Source organism: Dipodomys spectabilis, unplaced genomic scaffold (genome assembly GCF_019054845.1).
Source record: "Dipodomys spectabilis isolate Male_0828 unplaced genomic scaffold, ASM1905484v1 ptg000140l, whole genome shotgun sequence".
In the NCBI taxonomy this organism is placed as follows: domain Eukaryota; kingdom Metazoa; phylum Chordata; class Mammalia; order Rodentia; family Heteromyidae; genus Dipodomys; species Dipodomys spectabilis.
Genome location: NW_024870817.1, coordinates 7990806 through 8018097, shown reverse-complemented (window position 1 = coordinate 8018097; position 27292 = coordinate 7990806). Strand labels below are relative to the sequence as shown.

The 27292-nt window shown below is 37.8% G+C and overlaps 2 protein-coding genes across 13 annotated transcripts in view; one reads left to right on the top strand and one right to left on the bottom strand.

Annotated features, from left to right (window-relative positions):
• Cast (calpastatin) overlaps nucleotides 1-21357 on the top strand; it is a 102678-nt gene extending 81321 nt beyond the window's left edge. For 7 of the 8 annotated variants that reach the window (XM_042690671.1, XM_042690670.1, XM_042690669.1 and 4 more), the window contains 12 exons: nucleotides 4220-4321; nucleotides 4864-4947; nucleotides 6817-6867; nucleotides 7004-7075; nucleotides 10186-10284; nucleotides 12480-12584; nucleotides 13454-13546; nucleotides 15164-15199; nucleotides 15854-15943; nucleotides 17636-17707; nucleotides 19269-19329; nucleotides 20616-21357. In XM_042690671.1, coding sequence (XP_042546605.1) covers nucleotides 4220-4321; nucleotides 4864-4947; nucleotides 6817-6867; nucleotides 7004-7075; nucleotides 10186-10284; nucleotides 12480-12584; nucleotides 13454-13546; nucleotides 15164-15199; nucleotides 15854-15943; nucleotides 17636-17707; nucleotides 19269-19316 — 852 coding nt within the window. In that variant the 3' untranslated portion in view covers nucleotides 19317-19329; nucleotides 20616-21357. The remainder of the gene's footprint in view (nucleotides 1-4219; nucleotides 4322-4863; nucleotides 4948-6816; nucleotides 6868-7003; nucleotides 7076-10185; nucleotides 10285-12479; nucleotides 12585-13453; nucleotides 13547-15163; nucleotides 15200-15853; nucleotides 15944-17635; nucleotides 17708-19268; nucleotides 19330-20615) is intronic. The other variant, XM_042690667.1, reaches the window with a different exon arrangement.
• A 3433-nt stretch (nucleotides 21358-24790) lies between these two features.
• Nucleotides 24791-27292, bottom strand: part of Erap1 (endoplasmic reticulum aminopeptidase 1) — a 32316-nt gene continuing 29814 nt past the window's right edge. For all 5 annotated transcript variants that reach the window (XM_042690800.1, XM_042690799.1, XM_042690797.1 and 2 more), the window contains one exon: nucleotides 24791-25290. In XM_042690800.1, the coding sequence (XP_042546734.1) occupies nucleotides 25135-25290 (156 nt within the window). In that variant the 3' untranslated portion in view covers nucleotides 24791-25134. The remainder of the gene's footprint in view (nucleotides 25291-27292) is intronic.

Below are 27292 nucleotides of genomic sequence, written 5' to 3'. Positions count from 1 at the left end.
ATTTTTCTTGTGTTTTTCCGGCTTACTCTGCCCATTTGAGATGAATATAGCACCAGTTTTGTGCTAGAACACTATCTTAAGGCAACCATCAACCAAAGTTTGCATTTGTACAGTCAATAGTCTACAGATACAATCTAGTTCAACCGATACATCTATTCGACATCAAACAACTTTATGTTAAAAGGCTTCGAACCGCAGAGAAGAATTTGGAAAACCAGAAATTATTAGGGTTAGGGAGAGATGTGGGTAAAAAATAGGAATAGATTGGTGTGGGGAGGCACAGGGAGAGTTAACTATGTCCTAATCACAATGCAGGAAATAGGTTGGGTAGGATGCAAGTAGAGAGAGAGAGAAAAAGAAGAAAGGGAAAGGGGAATGAAAAGAGACCAGAAAAAAAAAATAGAAACGTAAAAATTAATGTTATTTTAGAGATTAAAAGACCATCTATTTATAGAGGAATATGAATATGTTGAGAGAAAGGGAGGGACATAGAGGAGATGTGAAAAACTTTTAAAAAATGCTTAAAATATTATATAGGTATAAAGAGGTAGTACTGCTATTAATGAATTTAAGTCTCAGAGGTTTTGAATTGAGTAATAAGTTTGTGGATTTAGTGTGTACACAATGGGGGGTAGGGTCTACTGGTTAACTACGGGTTTATCTGAGGATGTGCAGGACAAGAGTTAAGTCACATAAAGAAGAACAAAGAGGAAAAGATGGAAAGGATAGGAAGGTGAGAAGAAAAGATCAGAAGTTCAGTAGAGCTAGACAAAAAACAAAAAGATAATTAAGAATGAAAGAAAAAGAGAAAGAAGACAAGAAAAGAAAGGAAAACACACATTCACGTATTCTTAAAATAAAAATTATAAGAGGAGAAAAGAGAAAAAAAGTTAATGGAAAACAATTATTTTTTCAGAAGAGGCAAAAATTAAAGATTAATAAAAGTTTTAGAAAAGCAAAAAAATTTTTTTTTATATATATATAAGGTAACAAAAAACGAAAAAAAAACAAAACAAAAAAAAAGAAAAAAAGAAAAGAAGAAGAAGAAGAAAAAAAAAAGTTCTTTGTTTTTTTTGGTGGGGGGAGGGGTGGGAAGAGTCCTGTATCTCCCTTTTGTCTGTAACCAGAGTGTGGTTGGAGTCTCTGGTCAGCTTGAGGTCCTGTGGCTTGATTGGTTTCTTAAGTCAGTTTGTTGGAACAGGCAGAAAAATGCTCTGCTTTACCCAAGATTTTGAGATCCCCCTCCCAGGTTAGTTTAATGGGAGGGTGATCTGCTTTGAGAATCACAAAAGAGGGGGATGCAGTGATGAGGCTAGGTTCTGGGTAGAGTTGAGGCCTTTCAACAAACAGTAGCTTTTCCCTGGGGCTATTTTGTGAAAAAAAACTCACAGCACCCAGCCTGGAGCCATTCTCAGGGTTTCTGTTTTTCAATTGATTGTGGTGGCTGCTAGAGGGAGGGGCAGCCTCTGGCTCTGGTTACCGGGTGAGGAGAGCCACTCCAATGGCTGGCGCCTGAGCTGGGTGACTTTTCCCTGGATGGAACTGAGTCTGTGAGGTCACTTCGCCGTTAAGTTCTTGTGACCTGCTAAATGACTCGTTTTATTCCAAGGCCTGAGCTGGAGCTAGCCGCTCCTCCAAGCTTTGTCGGTATCCAAGATGGAGATCACCGGTGCTGGGGGGGTGGGGGGAGGGGTGGCCTTCCCTCCTTTGCTCCCTGGGAAGGAGTGAGGAAGTGGGTCGTCTCTGGTCTGCAAAGTGCAGGATGAAATTGTCCGCTCCTTGTCGGTTCTTGCTGGTGTTGAGTAGAATCCTCTCGCCCGCTGCGTCTGGCTCCTTCGTCCCGGACTCTCTGTGTGAGCGCTCAGGTATGGCCGCGGCTGCGGTTGCCGCTGCGACCCTGCCGCCGCAGCAGCAGCTGCTGGCAGACGCTTAGATGTGTCTGCTTGGCTTCCCCTCTCTTGACTAACTCTCTGTCCTGTGATGGCACACTTGGTGTGATTCTCTGGCTTGGGACTGTTCACTGGAACTTTGAAACTGTTTTCTATGCAAGAGCTTGTTCAGATTCCAGCTTCTCCTCCGCCATCTTCCCGGAACTCCCCTAGATTTTTTTTTTTAGTGGACAGAAAAAGTATTCTAATTTTCCCTTTCCCTGGCCACCTTTCTTGGACCTCTACTCGCCAACGCAGGCCATGATTGCCAAGGTTACAGTCACTGAGGAAGTTAGCATGTCTGGGATTGTGACATCTTTGGAGGCAGAAAGAATAACAGTGGAATGTGATCAAGGTTGGAGGACTCAAGAAAGCATGAGTATTAGTGAGTAAAGGAAATCTGGCAGGAGGGAGAGAAATATGTGTGTCTGTGTGCATAAAAAGAAAACTTAGGAAATTCAGAGACCTGAGTCTTGAATTAGACAACAGGAAAAACACATAAATGGAATGTGGAGTCTGTAGTCTTGTGCAAGATGTCTTAGTTCTTAATATTGCTTCTCAGAGGTCTTTAATTCTTTCAGTCACTTCTTAAACAAGAGATTGGCAAAGGCCCCATGTTTGGGAAGCAGTTGTTTCTAAAGACTCTGTGAGAAAACAGAGGTAAAATGTGAACAGGGTACTTCAGCTCAAGTGGCAGATTTCCTGGATGATATGTGGGCACTAGTGCCAACTCCTCACATAAATTACGTATCAAGGATTTTTGTTGTTGATATGGAGAATAAAAACCTATTCAATCTCTATCCACTAGGTGGCGGCAAGTCACTTTTAACTTGTTCTCCCTCTGGGAGTAATTAATCCTAGCTTTTTGTTTAGAAAAAAGAAAAAGTAGTTTCTATTACTTGCAGTGATGATAGGTAAGATATATAAAACAAATCCATTTTTGTTTAGTTCTCATATAATCAATTTGAGGTTAGAAAATTTCATGGTCAGATTTTCATGATGAGAATGTTTAATCCAATGATTTCAAGGTTTTATTTGACCAGCAATAGGAGAAAATTCTTGATATTGCAATCCAGTGCCAACCCTGTGGAAAACACAGTTTAATAAATGCTTATCCCTAATATGTGTAATGCATTTTATTTTCTATCTTAATTATTTAAGGGGCTGGGAAGGTGGCTCAGTGGTAGAGCGCTAGCCTTGAGCTGAAGAGCTGAGACACAGTGCCCAGGCCCAGGGTTCAGGCCCCATGACCGAGGCCCCATGACCGGACCCAAAAAAAAAAAAAAGAAAGAAAAAATCAGTCTGGCCATGAATCATTCCATTTTTTTTTAATTTTTATTTTATTTAGTTACTTTTTTTCTCGGTCATGGGGCTTGATCCGTTGTTTTTTATAAGTCACTAATGTGTGGCTCATGATTCATAATTTGGAAAAAATCAAAAGTAGACCTATCTTTTAGCCCCAATTAAAAAAATTCCCCCTTCTATCATTTATTCTCTGTGTTTACCAGTTCACTTTAAACACCAGCATGGCCAGACCTCATAACATCATGAGGGAGGTGATTTCATTTCAAACAAGTGGACCCCAGGTATATGGTCCTTGTTATGCCCTGAGGAGAGTTGGTCATGGGTGTGGTCAACTGAACCTGTGATTCCTTCTACAGTAGAAGCCTCAGCAAAAACACATGACGATTCTTTCTCCTCTACCACTGTCAGGGCTGCCTCATGGAAACTTGTCCCTTGGGCTCTCTGAAAATCTTTCCTCTACTGCTGCCCATAGACTGATCTCCACAGAGACCTGTCTGCTTCCCTGATGTTAGCTTTGCTTACCTTCTCTTTTTTTTTTTGGAGAGGGGAGGGGAGTCCAGTCGTGGGGCCTGAACTCTGGGCCTGGGCGCTGTCCCTCAGCTCTTGAGCTCAAGGCTAGCGCTCTACCACTTGAGCCACAACGCCACTTCTGGCTTTTTTCTTTTTGCTTATGTGGTGCTGAGGAATCGAACCCAGGACCTCAGGCACGCAAGGCAAGCGCTCTACCATTGAGCCACCTTCCCAGTCCCTTACCTTCTTTTTTTTTCTGACCCAGACTCTGGCTACACTTTAACATTTTATATAAGAAACTTGTTATTTTTAACCTCTTGAATTTCTATATAAATTCTAATTCAATTTATAATTAATAAGAGAGTATGCTTCTTATGTAGACCTGAAGTGAGTCTGTGCGTACCTGAATTGGTAAGTGTCTGTCCTCTTCAAAGGAGTGACTAACCACTTCCTTCATATACCTAATATCCTTGTAGGAGGACATGGCACCCAATGATGCTGTAGAAGCCTTGGCTGGCAGCCTGGGGAAAAGGCAAGCAGATCCAGAAGATGCAAAGCCTGAAGTGGATAAAGTCAAGGTAATGAGTGGAAGTTCAGGTATTCCCTAAAAAATGACTATCATTGACCTTCCCCTCCCCCCAATAAGCCAATGACTTAAATATTGTCTACAGAATATGATCAGCTGGCCCTCTTTGTTATTGTGAATGTCCTGTTTAATTAAGCCAAAAGTGTATTTAACAATCTGGTAGGTAGATAGCATACACATGCCTTAGTTCTATGAATGTCCCCTTTATCCAACTATCTATCTATCTATCTATCTATCTATCTATCTATCTATCTCTCTACATTTCTGAGAACATGGGAGAGAAGTGGCAGGTGCCTACTGCTCCTTCCAACCTGACTCTCAGCCCAACAGGCTAATGGTCAAGGCTTTCACATGGTGGCAGAGCCTGCTAGACTTGGAAGCAGTGCTAAAGTTGCTGGAGAAACTTTTAGTGTGTGGCCAATCTGTGCGTTCAAGCCTAATGATAAAGTAATTTACCTCCAACTTAGCCACTCCAATATCCATTTTATAGGAAAAAGATGCACTAACAATGAAAATTATATGACTTTTATTCAGGAGAAAGCCAAAGAAGAAGACCGGGAAAAGCTTGGTGAAAAAGAAGAAACAATTCCTCCTGATTATAGGCTAGAAGAGGTCAAGGTAATCAGACTAGAATATTTTCCCCTTTATTTGGTACTGAATGTGGGAGAATATAAATTCCGTGGTAATATCTCAAACATTGAAGTATAGTTCACAGATATTAATGTTAAAACCCCAAAAGAAGAAGCTACAATATTATCAGTAGTTGGCCTATCCCTACTTTCCTTAAGTGGAAGAGATCAAGTGGGTAAGCTACTACATACTGTCCCTTCAAACACATAGTTTGTTACAATACCAGAAATACAGGAAAACAAAAATGAGTAACAATCATTTCCTATGAGGAAACCTAGCAACTCTTGAAAAAGTAGAGCCGGCTTACCATTGTGTAAGGTGAAAGGTTGACTCGTTTCCTTTGTGTTGAAAACACTGTTGTACAAGTGGCAGAGAGTTAAGACTCTGATGGATTTCCTATTTTTTTTTAAGCGCAGTCACATTTATGTCCCATGGGAGGGACAGAGGTATGGACAAGTGAACAAATGTCAGCCATCTTCATAACACACCACTCCTTAAAAGAACATTCCTCTAACTTTCATTTAACAATCACAGGAAATCAAACTCATAGACCTCTTACATGGGAAACTTCCTCACTTAGCCCTGACTGAAAGCTTGGTATCCTGGCACATTTATTTTGCTTTCTTTCAGCACTGCACAATGCAGCTTAAAAAAAAAATCACAGCCTTTCTATGATGTAGATTTATTGGTAATATTGCTTCACAAATTCTTAGCATCTTCAGGGCCACATGCCTGTCTCCAGCGGTCCCTGTTTAGAAGCTGGCCGGCCGCAATGAACTCTCTTCCTAACAGGAGGTTGGTTCCTTTTAGTAGCAGCATTTCAGAGATTAGCTTTTCCTGACCCCTTTATTCATCAGTACTTCCATCTTCCTTCGCAGTTGCCTCGCACACTATTAGTTACCTGTGGCATTTGTTGTATGACATTCCTGGGTGATGGCTTGATCTCTTGTTTAAACAAACACTATGTAGTTATTCACCACTAAGCTCATACCAGGAGTTGGGAGGTCAGTGAGGGTCAGCTCTCTGAGGGAAGACCTCAAGCTTCACTGAATGGTGTGATGATAGATGAATTTCAACTTGAGGGTAAACCCCCCCCAGCATCCCATGCATCACTTGTGGGTATTTACTGACTTTGTAGCTAAGGAATGAGTAACAGGCCTAAGAGGAAAAGGCCAGGGGCTACTCCTATTCTCCTAGTTGAGGAGAGTGTCATACAATGCATGTGAACTCGGTGGAGATGAGAGGGTTAAAAGTTAGTGTTATTTTTGAGCAAATCTAAACCACTACATCTCATTATTTTTTTTGTGGGTAGTGGGACTTGAACTCAGGGCCTGGATGCCGTCCCTGAGCTTTTTATGCTCAAAGTTAGTGCTCTACCACTTTGAGCCAGGGTACAACTTCTAGTTTTTTTTGGTGGTTAATTGGAGATAAAAGTCTCACGGATTTTCCTGCCTGCCCTGGCTTTGAACCTTGATCTTCAGATTTCAGCCTCTTAAGTAGCTAGAACTATAGGCATGAACCATTGGTGCCTGATGATCTCACATTTTAATGTGATATATTTACACAAAAATGAATGAAATCCCATTAGGGCAAACCATTGTGCTTATTTTATGTGTGTGGATAAATAGGGTTTTTTTTAGATCTTCTTTTATTAAAGAGCCCAAATGTTTTCTTGGTTTTCTCCTATTCCTCAAAAAATTGACAGTTATTTACAGCTTGATATAATCTCTGAGCCCTGAGTTTCATAACATACCACCCACATCCCTGAGGTTTCGGTGACTTTCTGATATTTTTGGTGATGTGTCCAGGTTTCATATTGGGGATGAAATGACAATGCCGTGTTTTTCACCCAAATAGGATAAAGATGGAAAACCATTCCTGCCTAAAGATCCCAAGAAGCAGTTTTCGGTAAGCAAACCAACTATATCTGTTTCCTTTGGTCTTAATGGATAATTTTGAGATGGATTAGCTTTCTCTTTAGTTAGTAAAGCATGTAATAGTGGCATGTGATGGTGTTTGGTGATACATTGCCCACTTCTTACAGGCCCTGAGTGATGACTTCCTTGTTAATGCGTTGTCCGAGGATTTCTATGGTTCTCCAGACGCTTCCTCTCTTGTAAGTCTGAAACTCTTGCTTTACTTTTGTCAGAAATAGATGGAAACTCATAACTTAGAATCTAACTTGGGAGCTAAAACACACACACACGTATATATGTACGTATGTATGTATATATATGTTTTCTGTTTATGTTGTATGTTTTCTGTTATATGTTTTATATATATATATATATATATATATATATATATATATTAATTGACCTCAACTCCAGCATAGCCAATAAAAATGAAATATCATTCCAGAACTTTGGATGTTTCCAACACCGTAATTGAATCAATAAGCATGCTATATTAAATACTATTATGAAAAGATTTAAATTCTCGTTTATCCAGAATTACTTCCCAGACCACTTTACCTGTTTTTTCTATAACTTAATCATTTTCTAAATTTCTCTCCAAGAAAATTTAACCCCATGAAGAACAGATCGTTTTTCAAAGAGAATTCTGTTGCCAGAAAGTTTGGTAAATGTTATGTAATGACCAAAAGATTTCTCTACTATAGAATTCTCCTGGCTTTTTACATGTAAATATATGTCTTTTAGGGTTCCAAATTTATATAAATGATAATTATGTTGGCAATCTGAGTTTCTAAACCACTGAATGCATTGTTGGCAGTCATGGCTTAGGAAATACATTGAGTGGAAAATAAAATAAGAAGAAATAGTGATTCCTCCATGTTACCTTAAGTGTTTGCTCAGATTGAAGCATTAATCCTTTTAAGAAGGGGTTACTATTTACTCCTAACTGAACACCATACCAGATGGAAACACCATGCTATATCAATCATTTCCTCCTTTGACCTTCTTCTCATCTGCCTCCAATATATCTGCCTCAGAATATATCACAGAAAGTCACCCACACCTTACTTAGAAACTGGAAGAAGTAGAGAAGGTAATATTTCAACCTACCTATGTCATGAAAAAACTAATGTTCTACACAGATTTTTTTATAAGTAATTATGGTCCTCATTTTAAAACCTTATGGAATGTAGCCATATCAACAAAAGTCACTTAGTTTTAAAAATTAGTACAATAAACTATAAGATGGCATTAGTTTACTTTGAGTAATCATAAATTAAACATTTATTGGCTAGAAGAAGATTGTCAATGTAGCATAATAACACATAAAATAGAGCCAATTATGTCCTTATAAAATATGCATTTGACATTTTACCTGCACTCATGTGAAATAAACAACTTGAAAATGTAGACAATCCTTTAGTTGGTTAAAGAGTTTTTAACTTAAGAGCCAAATGATATCAACCTAGAAGCATTTCTCTTATAAACAAAAACTAAAAAGTTGAGTTTTATGGTCATTTCTACTCAGTTGTTGAATGGAAATGATTAATAGTATACCGAAAAGGGAATGACAAATGCTGTAAAGTAATACTTGGATGCATTTGTACGTATGACTCTGGATAGTATATTTGTAGGTGACATTTTGTTTGCTGCATATGTTACTGGCAACAGATGAAAATTAAAATGAAATGTTGGACTTATAAATGAAAGCTCCAAAAGAAGAAATGAGTAAGAATGGAGACACAGAAACAGACCACTCTACATCTAAGGTCAACGCTGTAAAAGTGAGGATGGTTCCTTCATGTCATGAGCTTATTGGTTTTTTTGAAATAGCAATAAGGTACCTTCTAAAATAAATAAATTTGTGCTCATTATAACATTATAAAAAGCAAAAGTGTTCCAAACATCTTATGGAAATACTAGGATATGTACACAATAATAATAAATATGAATTATATCCAGAAAATAAACTTGATAACATAGCTCACTAGAAAAAGTGGGAAATAAATGTCAGTGACAGATTGTTGATATTTAGGAAAAATGAGGGAAAAAAAAACATTGCTTCAGAAAGTTTTTGGAATAGTATATTATATAACATTGAGAAAAATAATACAGTTGAAACCTCATTCCATCTACTATAACATTTAAGCAACATTAGTACGTTATAGTGCACCTATTTTATGATTGGAAATAAAAATTTGCTATGATGATGGGCCAGGTGACTATCAATATAGTCTTTTAAACTTGCAAGGAAAAGAATTTACAATGTACCCCTTTCCAATTTCAAATTGGAAATGTAAACTTTCAAAACAAGCTATGATAATGCTCTTGTCAATACTACAAACTTTGTACAAAAATGAAAACCAGAATCAAGAAATGTATAGAAAGAAAACTTTGCTCTTTTTTATTTAATTTTATTGTCAAGATGATATGCAAAGGGGTTACAGTTACATATGTAAGGTAGTGAGCACATTTCTTGTCGAACATTGCTACCCTCTCCCTCATTTTTCTCCCACTTTCCCTCCCTTCCACCCCCCCACCAAGTTGTAAAGTTCATTTCCAACACGTTGTCTTGTGGGTATTGCTGTTGCATTGGTTCACCTTTTGTCCTTTGTCTCACCATTGCATTTCCCTTCCCTTCTCTAATTCAGATAAACGTATGTACACATACCCAGGGTACCACTATCAAATACAGTGACAACAGGATAAAGTATTCAGTGAGTGAAGGCACAAAATTTGAAGATGGTCTCTGGCATATTTTTAATAGATACCTGTATATTCTTACTGTGCAAATAAAATTGCTAGTATAAAATAGCATTAAACTTTGTGAAGCAGTGAATTCCTCCTTTAACATACATGATAACAATGTAATTCTGGGAAGCAAAGCCAAAACAAAAGACATATACACTTGGTCCACTGATTTCAGCAGTGTGAAGCTTAGCAATTTCTGAGAGGGCAGTTTGTAGGAATACAGCCAACACTATAGAAGACACACGTCGATCCTATTTTGAGAAATTAACTACAAATTTATTGAAAAGCCTTGAATTTGCAACAAGAAATGTATTGAAAAAAACACAGAACTATAAGCCACTGGACTACTAAACAATAGGATAATAAATATGAAATAAAACCCAGCAATCACATTTAATAATACGTAGACGTGGGCAGGACAAAGAACGTGTTTACTATTTGTGTATTTGAATCAAGGAAATGAAGCCATAATTTGTCTTGAAAGTTGTAAAGTGATGGCATTGTGTGAATAGTTTTACATACAGTGTACTAATGAGAAAAATATTGTTTTAATCAAAAGAAATTGGATGATGCTAAACTTTCTGCTGTCATGTCTGAAGTGGTTTCCCAAACCCAAGCTCCTACCACCCAAACTGCAGCTCTGCCCCCAAACACCACGGTAAGCAACTTGTCTTATTAATATTTCTTCTAGCAATAATAACAAAAGGGACATGAGAATAGATAAAAATATTAGAAAGAGGGCTGGGAAGGTGGCTCAGTGGTAGAGCGCTTGCCTTGCATGCATGAGGCCCTGGGTTCGATTCCCCAGCACCACATAAGCAAAAAGAAAAAAAGCCGGAAGTGGCGCTGTGGCTCATGTGGTTAGAACGCTAGCCTTGAGCTGAAGAGCCGAGGGACAGCACCCAGGCCCAGAGTTCAAGCCCCACGACCGGACCCAAAAAAAAAAAAATATTAGGAAGGCCAGGCACCTTTTGTTTTAAAAGAGCTTATATTGGTGATGGAGATGGCAGAAAGTCTCTGTGAAATAAACAAAATAACATGGGAAAATATTTTACTCATAGTCAAGGAGCTTGTCCATTTATCACCAAAATTACAAGTGCAGTAATGTGGATTAGGTATATGTTTAATAACTACATTATAAAAACTCCTTAGTTTCTCCAAATTGATTTTTTTCCTCTATATTTTTCCCTGACACATGTTATAATTTATTGTACATTGTTTCACCTCGAGTTTATTTTATGGAATTGTCAATGGTTGAGTTTCTCCAAATGTTTTTTCACAGACATATGATGGAAGGGCACTGTTTTCCTCCTGTTTACACCAGGAAGAATTTGTCATTTTCATGCTAGCAATAGAAAAACCTCAGCATCAATGTTGTTTTAATTATTTACATGTTCTGAGATGAGGCTGTGGAGCCAAAGCTTTTCTTGACTTTTTCTTGATGAATTACCTCTGCAGTGCCAGGCTGTACATTATCTGCGGCACATTAGAAGACAAAGGGGCTGCCACAATCCAGATGCCATCTCCTCTGGTTAACAACAGAGCCTCATTTGCTAGTTGAAGTGGATTAAGTGAAGTCAGCCCTGCCTCTTACCCTTTTGATGTAGCACAACAGCTTACTTAGTGCTATGGTTTCAGATTCTGATGGATTTTCATCCTGGTCGGTCAGGATGAAAATATCCAGAGACACAGATGACAAAGCCCAGATCGGGTCATAGGTAGCTTGATCATTAGCAACTGTCACCCTAGACTCTAGTGAAGCACTTAAACCCAGCAAAATGTGTGTGTGTGCACGCACACGCGCATGCATGTGCATATGTGTTTACATCCACAATAATGAAAGTCCCCATGCAACAGAAAGAACAGTAGAGTAGTAATCCAGGCTGCTGTTTGTATTTGAACCTTTAACTACACACTCACACCAGAGCTCCTACCCTGACTGAGGCTGTGGGCTAGGGAGCATTACCAATCAAAAATCACGAGGAAGTTTTACAATGCTTTTTCTCCATTCATTTTTCCTATTAGAGAATCTATTACTAATGTTTTCTTTAAGGATGTCATGAAAACTAGGGGAAAAAGTTTTATTTAAATAAGAATATTTACTATAGAGTTAACTACCCAGTAATAATTCATGTAAATTACCTTTCCTGGTGACATGCATTCCAAAAAGACTTCCTGAAAGTAAAGATAGAGATATCTAGCAGTTCAGATACTCTCTGGTGTGTTTTGAGGACTCTTATCCCCAATGCAGCCTCTACGAAGCCCTCAGTCTTACGATAGACAGCAGATCATCTATGGGGTTTTGTGTTCCAGGCAGCGATGGGAATGGCAGTGTTGGATTCTACATCCTCCCTCCTCCTGCACTTAGTCCTGCTCTACTTTATGAAGCATAACAAATCTGGCCTTAAAGCACATTCTAAGACCATCCTCTGTTACAAAGTCCTTCGTACAAACCATTTATCATCAGCAAATAGTCATACCCAGTTTTTAGAAAGAATCATGTTTCATTTCTAGATGGAAACAATGTGATTGGTTAAATTGGGTTTTAATACCAAATCAGGTGACTTCAAGGTCTCTTGCTGGGGTATGGCCCCCTGATCTGTCACTAAGACTTGCTTAAGCTGCTAGAGGGAGACTAGCAGGGTAGGGGATGGAGCAGTCCTTCAAAGCTGCTATTCTCACCTCCTTTCCCCTCAGAACTTCAGTTCTCTGATTCTGTCAGCCCTCTTGCTCCACAACAGGTCTACTTCTAAACATCAGGTCCACTTCTTAAAAGGTAGGGGTTCTTGGGCTAGCTTCTATGATAGTTTGATCAACCAGTGACTAATTCAGAATTTTTTTTACATTTTTCAGCAGAGAGACAAAGAACTTGATGATGCTTTGGATAAACTTTCTGACCGTCTCGGGCAAAGAAAGCCTGACCCTGATGCTAACAAACCAATGGAAGATAAAGTAAAGGTAAAAGAATTATGAATAAGTGAGCCAGGTGCCAGTGGCTCACACCTGTAAATCCTAGCTACTCAAGAGGCTGAGATCTGAGGATCACTGTTCAAAGCCAGCCCAGTCCAAAGTCCATGACACTCTTATCTCCACTTAACTACCAAAAAGTCAGAAATGGAACTGTGGGTCAAGTGGTACAGTGTAAACTTCACTACACTATAACCTTCAGTAAACAAGATCAGGGATAGTGCCCAGGCTCTAAATTCAAGCCCCAGACTGGATGTATGCATGCACACATGCGTGCACAAACTCACACACACAACTAGTCCAAGTTGTAAACTTGGTGTATAGTGAAGTTATTTTTTAATTGGAAAAGTGAAATAATAAAATTTATATTCCCCTGCCCTTTTTTCCATCAGTGTGGGTTCTAATGATAACTAAATCTTTAGTTCAAATTAAAATACCAGTACCAGGGGCTGGGAAGGTGGCTCAGTGGTAGAGCACTTGCCTTGCATGCCTGAGGCCCTGGGTTCGATTCCTCAGCACCACATAAGCAAATAGAAAAAGCTGGAAGTGGTGCTATAGCTCAAGTGGTAGAGCGCTAGCCTTGAGCTGAAGAGCTGAGGGACAGCGCCCAGGCCCAGAGTTCAGGCCCCACAACTGTACCCCCTCCCCAAAAAAATACCAGTACCAGCAAAATTCATAAATATCAGCTGACATACAGAAGCATATGAGTTAACATTTTTCACCATCTGTTGTTATCTGTTTTGTTGTTCTGTCACTTAAGAAAAAAACAAAAAGACCATGTTTTGTCTCAGAAAATGCTGAATGCATTTTCTAGATAAAAGAGGAAGCAAATAGTCATTATATGTGTTCAATGTTTGTAGGAGAAAGCTAAAGCAGAACACCGAGACAAGCTGGGAGAAAGAGATGACACTATCCCACCGGACTATAGACATCTCCTGGACAATGATGGACAGGTAAACTGGGACACATGGCTAAATTTGATTTATTCTCAAAAGCTTTATAAATTAAAATCTCATTTGAAATGAATAGATGCTGTACTCTTAATATAGCATAAAAATTGGTCATAACTGAGTGTTTTTAATGAGCCTCCAGAAGTAACAAGAAAATTAGAAGTGTGTTAATATTTAAGTCAATTCATTAGAGATTCATAGGTGGGGGCCCTAGGGTATAAATGAGTTGAATAATGTTCTTTCACTCTCTGGTCTTAATAGTCATTCCAAGAGATGTACAAATAGGTTTTTAAATTTTTTTTCAAGAAAGCACTATAAAAGTAACCAATGCAGGTTGGGTATTATAGGTTTCATGCCTGTGATCCCAGCTAACTTGGGGGTCAGAGATTAGGAGGAGGGTCATGGTTTGAGGCCAGCACAGACAAAATAGCAAGATCCCATCTCAATCAGTAAACTAGATGTGCTGTTGTGTACCTGCGGTCCTAGCAACACGAGAGGCTGTGAATTCTCAGTCCAAGCTGGCCCTGGGGGAAGGAAATATAAAAATATGTATGTAAAAATAAACAAGCAGAAAGAGCCAGAGGTGTGGCTAAAGGGGCAGAAGATTGAGTTTAAACCCCAGTATTGCCTCCTCCCTCTCCCCAAATGGTCAATTTCTAATGGAATTTCTAAGGAAGCAGTCTCTATTAAGGAAAACAGAGGAGGAACAGTATTGGAATGTAGGACAGATTAACATAAATAAAACAACTCCATGACCTGGTTGCTGTTCCTGTCTTCTGCACCATCTCAGCCAGCACTGTTGTGCTTGAGGACAGGCAAAACAGTGTTCACAGTCATGAGCCCTGCTTTGCTTCAAGAAGTCCCTAGCTTTCTGTCTCTAACATAGCTGTATACAGCTTTTCTTATGTGGACTTGGTCTGTTTTTCTCCCTCTCTCCTCTCATCAGATAAAACAAGGAAAACTAAATTACATCCTTTTCCTGTACTGTTTTTGAGGAGAAGACACCCCTGCCTGAAATAGAGCTGCCTGCTTCAATGCAGGCAGACTATTGTTAAGGAATCCATTCTCCTTGCTTGTGCTAAAATTGCCTGGAGAAGGCAATTCTGCATCCCTCGAGACTCCTCCCTGCTTTGATAATGCCGTGTCAATGGGGGAATGTATTATTTAATGTTCATGCCTTTGAAGATGGGGAAATTCCTATCGATTTAGTCATATGTACAGTTGTGTTTGAAAATACTCTTTGAGAAGGAAAAAAAAAAAAGAAAATACTCTTCAAATCAGACCAAAGTATAGTAAGCTTTAATAAAACTTGAGATGTAAACACAAGTCATTTTTGTACCATTTAAAAATGATATAATTATGACACCAGATGGCATCAACTTCCTAAATAGTATATGTGTCCCTTCCAGGATTAGGCTCTTCTAGTTCCCTCAAAGCTACAGAAAAAGGGTGAAGAAAATCTTAGAGAAATGGTTGGGATGCAGGTTTACGAGAGTTATGCCCACTTCATCTTTTCTAAGTTAAATCATTAGAGGGTAGATTCTTTAAATACTGACTATACCTAAGTAAATCTTTTTGAAGATCTACATTTAACAAATAATCTCCCTTGTGTTTTTTAAGGACAAACCAGCCAGCCCAGCTACAAAGAAATCAAAGGTAAATACCATAGTAGTGGTTTCAATTAATTTTTAATTCTAGCTATAGTTTTTGTTTGTTTTGTTGGTCGTGGGGCTTGAACTCTGGGCTTAGGCATTGTCCCTATGCTCTTCAGCTCAAGGCGAGTGCTCTACCTCTTGAGCCACAGCGCCACTTCGTTTTCTAGTGGTTTATTGGAGATAAGAGTCTCATGGACTTTCTTGCCCAGACTGGCTTTGAACCACTATCCTCACATCTCAGCCTCTTGAATGGCTAGGATTACAGGCATGAGCCACCAGCACCCAGCTATTTTACATTTTAAGAAAGTAAAATTTGTTGAATGCCTGCCTCACGCTTTTTTGTATTTTAAAATATGAAATAAGAATTTGTATGTACTATTTATCTCTTATGTATCTCTTATCTATTCCTCACAAAAACCCTGCATGAGATAGATAGGACTGTTTTCTAGGTAAGCAAACTTGTGTTAAAGAGTAGAAGAAAATCATACAGTATCAAATTTTCATGGCTTACCCTCTTCTCTACACTATATTATTGTTAGGGGAAAAAGTATCTTTTCTCATAAATACCTTTTACTTTTCAGTGATGTGGGGTAATGCCCCAAACTGTATTTTGCCTTGTGTTTCTCACTGTGGGTTATATCTATTAATATCCCAGAAACCTGAAGACGACCAAGACCCCATTGATGCCCTCTCAGGAGACCTGGACAGCTGTCCAACTCCAGAAACCTCACAGAACACAGCAAAGGTACTACATCTTCTCCATTGACTTTTCTTTGTAATGTGTACATGCGTGTGTCTGTATATACATATATATATAATTTTTAAACTGTAGAATCAATGATGCTACAGAGAACCTAAAAAAAGTAAATGAAAAAAATTCTAAGACTCCCTAAACATTATTTTCATACTTAACTTGTTCTTTCTCTGTATGTTCTCTAAAGTTACACTTAGTCCATAATACATTGTTTAACATGACTTTATCAGTATTTCCCATATTGCTTTGAATTTTCCAAAGCCATGGTTAATTGATTGTCATGCTGTATTCATTTAAATGAGAGAGTCTCTAATTCCCTAGACCTTTCCTGTCACTTTCTGGAGTTTCCTTCTATTTTCCTCTTGTCTAGCTGGTTACTCCTTTCCAGCAGGGCTCAGCCTAACCATCAATTCTTCTTTCACCTTACGCCACCTGGCCTCTTCCCCAGGCTTTCTCTGCCTTCAGCTTACCTGTCTGTTAGGTGTGTTATGAGCATCAATCTGTGCTACACACGGGGTCTTGACTTCTGTGTTAGCCATAACAAACACTTGAATCTTAGAAGGTGCTCAAAACATGTGATTCAGAAAGAATCAATAATGCATAATTCAACAAGTGTGGGGTAATTTACCTACAAGCCATGCCCTCTCATAAACCAAATAGAAGGAAATATACAACCAGAAGAATGAATTGGCAGATCTACTTTGCTACTGTGTCAGCTGTTAAGCATAGCCCCAGTTATTGGGTTGCCCATATTAGATGACGGACTGAACTTCTTCTAGACCACATCAGCCTCCTACTACTGATTCCTGTATGTGTATAGCTAATTAAGACCTTCTTTAGCTAACGGACTTTATTTTCCCATGTGACCCATTCCTGCTCTCTGAACTTATTTTTTAAAGTTGATTTTCAAAATTTTTGTGTATAAAGTTCATAATGCAAAGCTTTGGGGGATACATACAGTACTTAACAAAAGTCTCTAGTACAATATAATTTTACTAACTTGAATCTTCATAATATACAATAGATCTTTAAACTTGTTCATCCACTTATTGGCTATTGTATCCATTGATATACCTTTCCTCCCCCAATCTCCCTTATTCTGTCCATAATAATGTTTTTTTTTTATTCTTGGTCTCTGTGTATAGGACAAAGATCATGTAGTGTTTTTCTGTGTCTAGCCTATTTCATTTAGCATGACATCCTTAAAATATACCTCTCTTGTGGCATGTGGCAATATCTCCTTATAAGGCTGAATAGTACTACATTTACTTTATCCATTTATTCATCCAAGGATATTTAATTTCTTTCTACATATTGGCTATTGTAAACCATAATAGTTGTAGAAGTATACATTCTCACCAACAATGGACTAGGATTCTATTTCTCGCATATTTTCCAGCACTTGTTATTTTTTGTCTTTTTGATAACAAGTTCTGTTTTGGTGACAGAGTAAGGTTTGTGTGAAATCAATTCCATTCTTTTATCCTTTTAACTCCTAAGCACTTTTAACTGTTAAGTACTTCTGGGTACTGTTGCTTACGAAAATCATGACAACAGCATCCACTGTTACTGGTGATCTACAAACTACTAGAAAGTGTAGGCTGGGTTAATTTGATTACAGCCAGTATTTAATTGTTGAGTGGACCGTAATCCAGTAGCCTCACAACTTTTTCTTTGCTTTAGGATAAGACCAAGAAGACCGCCTCCAGTTCCAAAATTCCTAAGAACGGAGGTAAAGCAAAGGATTCTACACAGGTAACCATGGGGCAGCCAATATTAGAATTAATTTAACAATTTTATGAGCATAGTTTATTTTTTTGTTGCCAACTAGTTAGAAAGATTTTAAGCATGCCTAGCTAAGCTGAAATTTTAAAGGTGTGTGTGTGTCTGTGTTTTCTAAGTAACTGTGGGTTTAAAAATGTTCAAAAGTTTCAGGTTTTTATGTTAAAAACATTTATTAACTCGAGTTGCCTATGTTTCTTGCCCCTTTTCTGAAACTGAGTACATTAAGCATGGGAGGGAGTGTATGAAATCGGGGAAGATGTTAGAGATTTTATGGTTCAGTATGTTCACCAGCAAGGCAGATTCATAAATAACGAACTATTAATTCATGTGTTAGTCAGGTTTTTGCCACTACTATAAAATACTTCAGGCATTTAATTTATAGAGAGGAAATGTTTCTTTGGGTCCATCTGTAGTTTTTGACAATCCAGCCCATGACTGACTGGCTATATTGCTTTGGGCAGTACATTGTGATGGTAGTGCCTAGTGGAACAAACTGCTTACCTTTTGGACCAGGAAATAAAGAATAAGAGAATGGGGTACCATGATAGACTTTGAGTGTACATTCCCAATGATCTAATGACACCCCCATAATGCTCCAGCTCCTAGAGGAGTGCCATCCTTGGGACCAAGCCTTGTTCCCCATGTTTTTGGGGAGTCATTCAGTGTCCACAATATAGCAGTATATAATTTTTATGTTCCTCTACAAAGCACAGTGGACACTAAGGAATGTGAAGGTATGGGATTCAGTTTAAGTCTTAGACTTGGGCATTAATGTAATACCACAATTTGGAGCTTCTGATTGTTAAAATTACTCAAGCTGTGGTCTGCTTAGACAGTATTTATTTCCCTTAAAATGACAAAAGTATGTGGACAAAATGATTCTAATTGCCATTTTCTGATGGTAATGAGAAATTAACCACAAAAAGACACTATCATGTAGGTGTGTCAAACCTGTTCAGAACAAGATCATTGAGTCTTCTTTTGCAATTGATTCCCAAAGGTTGCAAAAACAGAATTGATAATTGAGTTACTCATGACATATTTTAAATAGATTAAATTGCTTGTTATTTAATTGTAGTTATATAAAGTAACTGATCAACCCCTTAACAAAGAAACAGAAGATAGCAATTACAGTGTAATGAGTCTATGGCCGCCAACTACAGGGAAAAAAAGACAAATCATTATAGAATATTGAAACACTGTCATCTACGAATATCTGTGCATTTTTTCCAATATTTAGCCTACAGGGGCCTTTTGTTTTTTTACAAAAATAAGTTGAGAATAAGAAATTTACGGTAACTTAAAAGTTATTGATAGCTTAGGAACTCAAGGAGGAAGAAAACAGCTTTTAGGTAAATGAAGAAGAGAAACTTGGGAAGGATCATTTTATTTTCTCCCATTGACTGCCATTTTCGGTCCCTTTAATTCTGAGGATCTCATTTCCTCATAAACCTTCCCTCCTAGGTCAGTTCTTTAACATTTTTTCCAGAAAATAAAGAGCTCACTGATGGCTTTTTGTGTTCCCTTGTAGAGAACAAAGGAAATTTCCAAGCCAGATGGTGAAGGAAAAACAAGCTAAAATTTACAATTCGGTAAGTTCAGTGTTATATTGTAAACAAAAAAAAACTGTACTTTCTGCTATCCATGTTATGGAAAAAAATGAAGGGCACCTGATAAATATTTCATTCTTTCTTTATACTATTATTATGAAGTGCACATTGGAAAGTCAATATTAAATAGGATGATTGTGCTCCTAGCATGTTTAAAAACATTAATCTTCTGATTCAGAGCCTATTAAAATTTTAGGCCAGACTCTTTAAAGAAAATGACCATCTAAGCAGGGTACTGGAGGTACATCCTGTAATCATAGCTACTCAGTAGACTTGGAGGCTTGCAATTCTAAGTCAGTCCAGGCAGAATATCTTTGAGACTGTGTCTCCAAAATAACCAGCAAGAAAGCCGTACTTAGAGATGTGGCTCAAGTGGTCAAATATCAGCCATGAGCAAGCAAGCCAAGCAAGACCAAAAGGCCCTGGATTCAAATCCAGGTACTGGCAAAAAAAGAAACAAAAAGAAAAGACAAGAAAAGAAAAAAGAAAATGACCATCTGAAGCTAGTTGAACCTTTGAAATTCAGATAGGTTTGACCACAGATTATTGTGGCAAAGTAAATTTTAACATGTTCCAACTTGTAAAATGCCCTTAATTGATACTACCCCAAATACCAATGTTTGGTTGGGCGGGGGGGGTGGGATGTAGAAAGAAAAGACCCTCTCTGGAGTCTCTCGGAAAGGAACAATTTTTAATAATTTTTTTTGTAAAGATACTGTACAGAGGGGTTACAGTTACATAAGTAAGGTAATGACTACATTTCCTATTGAACATTGTTATCCCCTCCTTTGTTTTTCTCCTCCCCTTCCCATCTCCCCAACTCCTTCCTCCCCCCAACTCTTGACCACTCATATATCTTAGTTCTGGGAACTAAGATGGTGACTGAAAAAAATTCCAATAAGTGACTGAATCTCTCAGACCTACACTAAGAAATGATTCTTATGTAAATCTTCAGAGGAGAGCTTTTATTCTTAGGCATAATAGCATAAAAATAGTTACTGACCAAAGCCTGAAAGTAATCAAAATGTGGGCTAAGTCACATTTAGTATTCCTGTGGCTCATTTTTATTTCATATAAAGGAGGTGTTCTGATTAGAATTTCTCAAACAATTTTTTCTAGAATTTAATGAAAAACTTCTGTTCGTATACCACTCCCATACTTCCTCACAGAAAATCCTTATCAGTTGCTAGGTACCAAATTTTATGTGCTGTCACATGAAAATCCTCTAACCAATGGTTCACTGAATTTTTTTATTTGAAATTTTTAAGGTATCTGCATCTAAAACCTTCACCTGGTGGATGGTGACTTGGAAGAACAAAGGATTTCAGCAATAGACAAATTTTCTGGGTGGCTTCTTGATGGTGGTCTTTCTTAAGCCTTTTGACATCGTACGCATTGATTTGTTATTCTTTTCCAGAAAGAAAATGAATTTGTCTGTTTCACCTGTGTTATTGATTGTTGGTAAACTTTGAATTTTTTACAAATTGCCTTTAGTTAGGAGAGAAAGGAAGCTTTATATTTGTTAGAGAAGTATATTTGATAAAGTTTCTTAAAGCACCACCAAAAGAAAAATTTAAAACTAGAAAGAAAACTTTGCAAACTTTTGCACATTTTACACACAGTGCCTGTTAAATCTCATTAGTATTTTCAGTTTACACAGCATTTTTTTAGCATTTGGAAAATAATGCTTTAAATATTTGTCAGTGCTCAGATTCCTTTTATTCCCTTTCTTCCTGAGTTTTTGAGCTATATTTGATGTTTCTTTGGGTTAATGTTCATAAGTCAACCCTAAAGTATTGTATATTGGGCATATATCTTCTCTTGGGCTGATAATAATAAATTAATAATAATGTGGAAAAAACAGAAGAACAGAAAACACCAGTCTCCATTTTTCATTGGAGTTTTTCTTTGCCAGGGGTGAGACTTTTGTACCATATAGTCAGATGAAAAATTGACTTGTTAAGTCAGAACAGCAAAATACAGGCTAGCAAAAGCACTGGATAGCAAGTCTCAAGAATAAGAAATTTTAGGGGCTGGGAAGGTGGCTCAGTGGTAGAGCGCTTGCCTTGCATGCCTGAGGCCCTGGGTTCGATTCCTCAGTACCACATAAACAAAAAGAAAAAAGCCGGAAGTGGCGCTGTGGCTCAAGTGGTAGGGTACTAGCCTTGAGCTGAAGAGCTGAGGGACAGCGCCCAGGCCCAGAGTTCAGGCTCCAAGACTGGACCCCCCCCCCAAAAAAAAAAAAAAAAAAGAATAAGAAATTTTAATTCTGAGAGTATTCATATGGCTTGAACTTGGTTTACCATGTTTTTAAACTGTGGCTTTTGTTCTCACTCCATAAATCCTAGACAGCAGTTTTCACATAGAGCCATTTGTCACACTTGCCTTTAAGCTGTATGCATCTGGCTTTGCAGAAGTTAAGTTTATCAAGTATAAAAACTAACTTCTGCTTTAAAGATAAAATATATATGTATGTATGTATATGTGTATATGCTGAAATTTAAAGTGCTTTTCCCTCTCAGCAGTTTCAGAACTGGGCTTTGGTATCTGACAACTTTGAATGGATTCTCAGATCTTTCTGTATAAATAGTTACAAACATTGCACTGATAATGGAATGTGGAATTGTGAGAAATAATTTCATCTTTATTTCCAGAGTATGAATGTGGGAAAAGATGATGCTAGGTACATATCATAGACAGATTTGGAATTTCTTCTTTTCAGAAAGTAAGCCTTACTTAGCATCAATATAAAGCTTTTCTTAGGACTTAACTAACTTCACTAGACATAGTAATGTAAGCAATACTGTCTAGTGGGGGGAAGGGTGAGAAAAAATACTATTACTTATAATAAGCATCAAATTTTGTTAATTTTCTCTGAAATTCTCACTACAAATTGCAAATTAGGCACATACCAATTGGATTTCAAATTATACATAGTTACAAGGATAAGCCCCTATCCCATTGAAGACGCAGTCGTTCTATTTTGAAGGTACTAACAACAACAACAACAACAAAAAACACCTCACCTTTCTGGAAGAATTTTAAGTATGTATTTAATCTTCCCATTTGGACAGTACAGGTATTTGGTTCCTTTTCATTTTGTCTTTAAAAGGAGTGAAACCATAGACATTGACAGATGTGTTTGTAAAGGTATGGCTGCAATAGTAATTTCCATGCAAATATCAAAGTATTTTTTTAACTACACACCAAAATCCAGAGATTTAATGAGGTAAACATACATTTAAGATATTCAGAATATGCCTTCTTTTTTATTAGAAATACCTCTTAAGGTTGGATGTTTGCGAGTAACTCAAAATGAGTTGAGTAAGCTACAGGAGTTAAAGCAACCCTATTATTATTTTTAAATCAGGTCAGGAGAAAATAATTGCAAGTATCCACTTAGAAGTAAAGAACACACATTTATTACAATGTTTATTCTGCACCTTGTAATATTGTCTAACAAATTGGCTTTTCAAACAATATTGAAGCTAGATGACCAAAATTAAAAATTGCTATCTCTGTTTCACTGATATAAATACAATTAAAATATTTTACATTAAAGTCTTGGTTGTGTATTTTTTTTCTTAGAAGCAAAGTAGCCTGGGGAAGAATTCCCCAGTAATTTGTTTCTGTATTTAATTCTTAAACCTTCAACCACACATAGGTGTAAAAATAGAACTATAATCACATTTGTTGTGGTTTCAATAATAAAGTACCCTCTCATACCCAAAAAGCGCATGTGTTGAAGACTCAGTCCCTAGTTGTTGGCCGAATTAAGAGGCTGAATCATGAGGCACTAATTTTTACCAATGGATTATCCAATTGATGACTTCATCACTGAATGGGAGGAAGGGGGTAGGGATGTGATTTTCAAGGGTACATCTTGTGCTGGGATCTTTCTTCTCTGGCTCTTTCTCTACTTCCCAGCTGCCATGCGATAAGTAACCTCCTACCTGCATCACCTGCTCCTGCAGCGTCTCCAGCCCAGAACAATGGCACCACTTTCCATGGACCAATACGTCTGAAACCTAGAGCCAGAATAAATCTTGGCTTTTCCCAGGTGTTTTGTCACAGCAAAGAACAGGTGACATATTTATGTCTCTGAAATGTCAAACTACTCTGTCGTTTTTTAGAGCAATGCATTTTGATATCCTTCACATTAAATCATGTTCCTTATCTTGAAATGATGCCATCTACTCTTGTTTTTTTTTTTTTTAATTGTGAAAATACCATACAGAGGGGTTACAATTACATGGGCAAGATAATGAGTACATTTCTTATCAAGCATTGTTGCCTCCTCCTTTGTTTCCCCTTCCAATCCCTTCCACTCTGCCCTCCCACCCCACCCCCCCACCCCGGCCAAAGTTGTAAAAGTTCGTTTTTCAACATAATGTCTTATACATCTCATTGTTGTAATGGGGCCACCTGTATCCCTATTTAAACAATCTGTTTTTTCCCTTCCTCTCCACAAATTATGCCAACATCAAATACAGTGAAAGCAGGGGTTATACCACAGGGGAGGGACATACAAAGCAACAAAGAAATCATCTAGAAACAATCGCAAGAAAGAAGAAAAAAACATTTGAATCCTTATCTTAGGGTTCATTTCGCCTAACATCACCATCTACTCTTGTGTATGACATCAATTCAAACAAAAGACTGCACAGCCTTCACTTAGTCTAATATAAGTATTTTCAATTTCTCGGTATATCATCATTTGTTGGTGGCTCTGGAATGATTTATTGTCAACAAATGCCAAGATTGAGTTACTTAGCAATTAAAAACTAGGCTCAATTAGCAGAGAGTAAACATTGCCTCCCTACTTAAGGATCAACAGCTTTCCATCACAACTTTAATGGATGGCATGTCCTCCATAGACCTGAATGCCAATGAGGCTGTCAGGATCCCTGAGAATAGTTCTATGCAAGGACTTTTAAATAAAGCTGCTGGACCAGATATATTTCAACCCTGAGTACTACCAGGCTTCTAGCCTATGGGTCTCCTAGTCCTGTTGCTTTTAGTCCTGTAGGGATGAGAGAAGGAAGTACTTAACCTAGTACTTAACCTACCCCAGAGATGGAGAAGACTCTGTGGAAAAGATAGTTGCTTCTCTGAAGCTAAGACCTTAGAGCCCAATATAAATCATCCTGCAAAGAAGCAAGGAAATATATAGCCATACATACCCCCTCCTTCAACCACAGCTCCGAACTCCCGGGGCTGTGGACCAAAATCCAGAGGGCAAGAAAAGGTGATGGCATGAAGCCAGGAAGAGAAAGTAAATACAGATCTAAACAGATAAGCAAAAGAGTTCTTGCCCAGCCATGTTCCAGCTTAGTTATTGATCCAGTGTTCCTTTCTCAGTACTCTTTACTATTCAAACTCTTACCGGGGGACATCGCCAGAAAAGGAATGTGGACATTGTAGGGTTTAAGCATAAAATAGAAAGAGTGAGGAACTTTATTATTCTGTAGCAAAGGATTTACAGTTCAGGGCAGTACTGTTAAACATGGAGCTACATCAACTAGCATGCAGTCTTCTCTCAGAAATGATGAAAGGGTTAGGTGTATGTAAGATTATATATAGTTCAATCTCCAACAAAATGAATTTTAAAAACTTTAGAAATTCCTAAGTCATCCAGAAATGTTCAAATGAGTAGAGTTGAAAAGTATCATCAGAAAGCCAAAAATAACCATCGCCAGCTTGAAAATATATCCAGTCTATTAAATGTTCACATTAAATAACACTTTGGTGATTATAGGTGACAGGAATTTGGCAAGAAACAGATTACTACAACAGTTCAAGCTTTTCACTTTGCAGCCATACTCTTATTTTATCAAAATTCTTGTCCATCCAGCGTATATTTTCTTCGATGGTTTCAACTGTTTGTTGAACACAACGGAGCTGAGAACCATTTTCTTTCAAAGAGCTGAAGAATTCTTTTACCTTGTTAGGAAAGCAAAATGAAATTATCTTAAAGTTAATTTTGTTTCCATGAAGCAAAAAGAACTTCAAGCCAGTTAAAAGGAAACTGAAACCAGAATTCAGCATTTGTCACAAATGTATGTAGAAAACAGCCCTGGGTATCTGGATGTGATTATGGTCACTTAAGCTTTAGCTGTTTGAAATGAGCTCATGCCTCATGATGTCAGGTTTTGGGGTTTCTTCTCTGTAACTCTTTTATTTATTCACAGTTGCCAGGCTTTTAAAGGCTTCCTTGTTCACCATTTTATAATTAAGATTTAATTGAGTGTGTCTATTTAATGTGAATTTTGTTCTATACACAGAGATGCAATCTTAAGTTCTTAAAACATGATAGTTAGCAAGCAGAATGTACAGAGTATCTTCGTTGCCAAGCAAAACACTTTCAACCACATAAATAAAGTCTTTTCCACAGGCCTGGCCTTGTACATTATTACAGAAACCCTGCAGGGAATGGAGTTCTTAGTAAATTATGGTGGTAAGACCCCAAATTTTGCCAATGTTTTTATGCTAATCCACAATTCCTAGATTGTTGCCACAAAGTAAAATCTGCAGAAAGTTACCTACAGTTTTAAAGAGATAAGAAACTCTTGGCTCTAGCTCCCCTTGCCCCACAAAATTTTTGTTCTTGTTTCCTCTCTGAGTATCTGAGCCCCTTAAGTTCAGATGGTAAATATACCAGTGGTGTCATGGCACCGAACATGATGCTATTTTGTTTCACAGTAAAGGGTTGCTAGCCTTTCCCCATAAATTTCCACAGCATTAATCCATCAATTTTTGTTTTGTGGTCCAGAAGCCAGTGGAGGCCAAGTTGTGTTTATTCAGCATGGGATTACAAACAGCTAATTCCTTTACAGTCCATGCCATAATACCATTTTATTTGTTTGGGAGTGGGGGGTGGGGTGAGGATAAGAATAGATTTCAGAAAGATCAAATTGCAATCTACATAACACGGAGTTGTTTTAATATCATCTCTGTACAATGCTCAGGAGTTACTGAAACAACCTACCTAGAAAACATCTCTTCCTCTACCAACTCTCCTTGTACTGCAGCTCCCTCATTGTTTTCTATTCCAGAGCCCAATATTAATTTCTCAATTAAAAATCACCATAGGCATTTTCCAACAGTCGAACCACATCAACCATTTCATTAATTGGTCAAAATACTTCATCGGAAGGAGCCTATCATTATAGCATCATTAAAGGCCTCTAACCATGGAGTCTCAGAGTCAGCTGTAAACGTTTCCTCACCCAAACCTGTTTTGTCTGTCTTCCTCTGCCTCAGAAATGAAGCATCTCAACAGAGTATTTGTTCAGACCTGCCTGTCTGTGAGCCTTTTCTTTGCAATAAGGATTTTATGTTTGGAGGCAAGTCTGCTGTTGTAGGATACTTGTGTGTTTCATGTCCCTCTTATCAGACAATGAGAGTAACCCATACTAACTTCTCATATTTGCTTGATGCTAGGAAGCTGTGATAAATGTAGGACAGCATTGCAATAATTTTATTCAGTGCAAGTCCTGCATGTGGTTTATCTCCTGTCCACTATGTAGCCTTTCATCTTTATTTTAACACTAGTTATGCCTAAACAAACACTAGTTTAGATGCCTTCATGGTATATTGATGAAAAGGAAATCATGGAATTTGGATAATGAAGTAAAGCTAGACTCCAGATCTGCCTCTGTTACAAGAGCTGGGAAGGTTATTTACCTTCCCTCTGCTCACTTTTAATACTCTTACAGAAGGACTAACGATCTCAGGTGATTTATTAGTCCTAAAGTTTTTAGTGGCAGATGGGAAAAAATCAACATGTTTGAGAAGAAACACAGTTTCCACTAGTTTATTTGCAACTGATTTGTGCTTATGTCAACATCATGGCAGCCATAAATAGCTTCAAAATAACCAAAATCCACTTCAAACCCTTGTTTTTCTTGCTCATATCTAATAACTTGTTACTTAAATCTAAAAT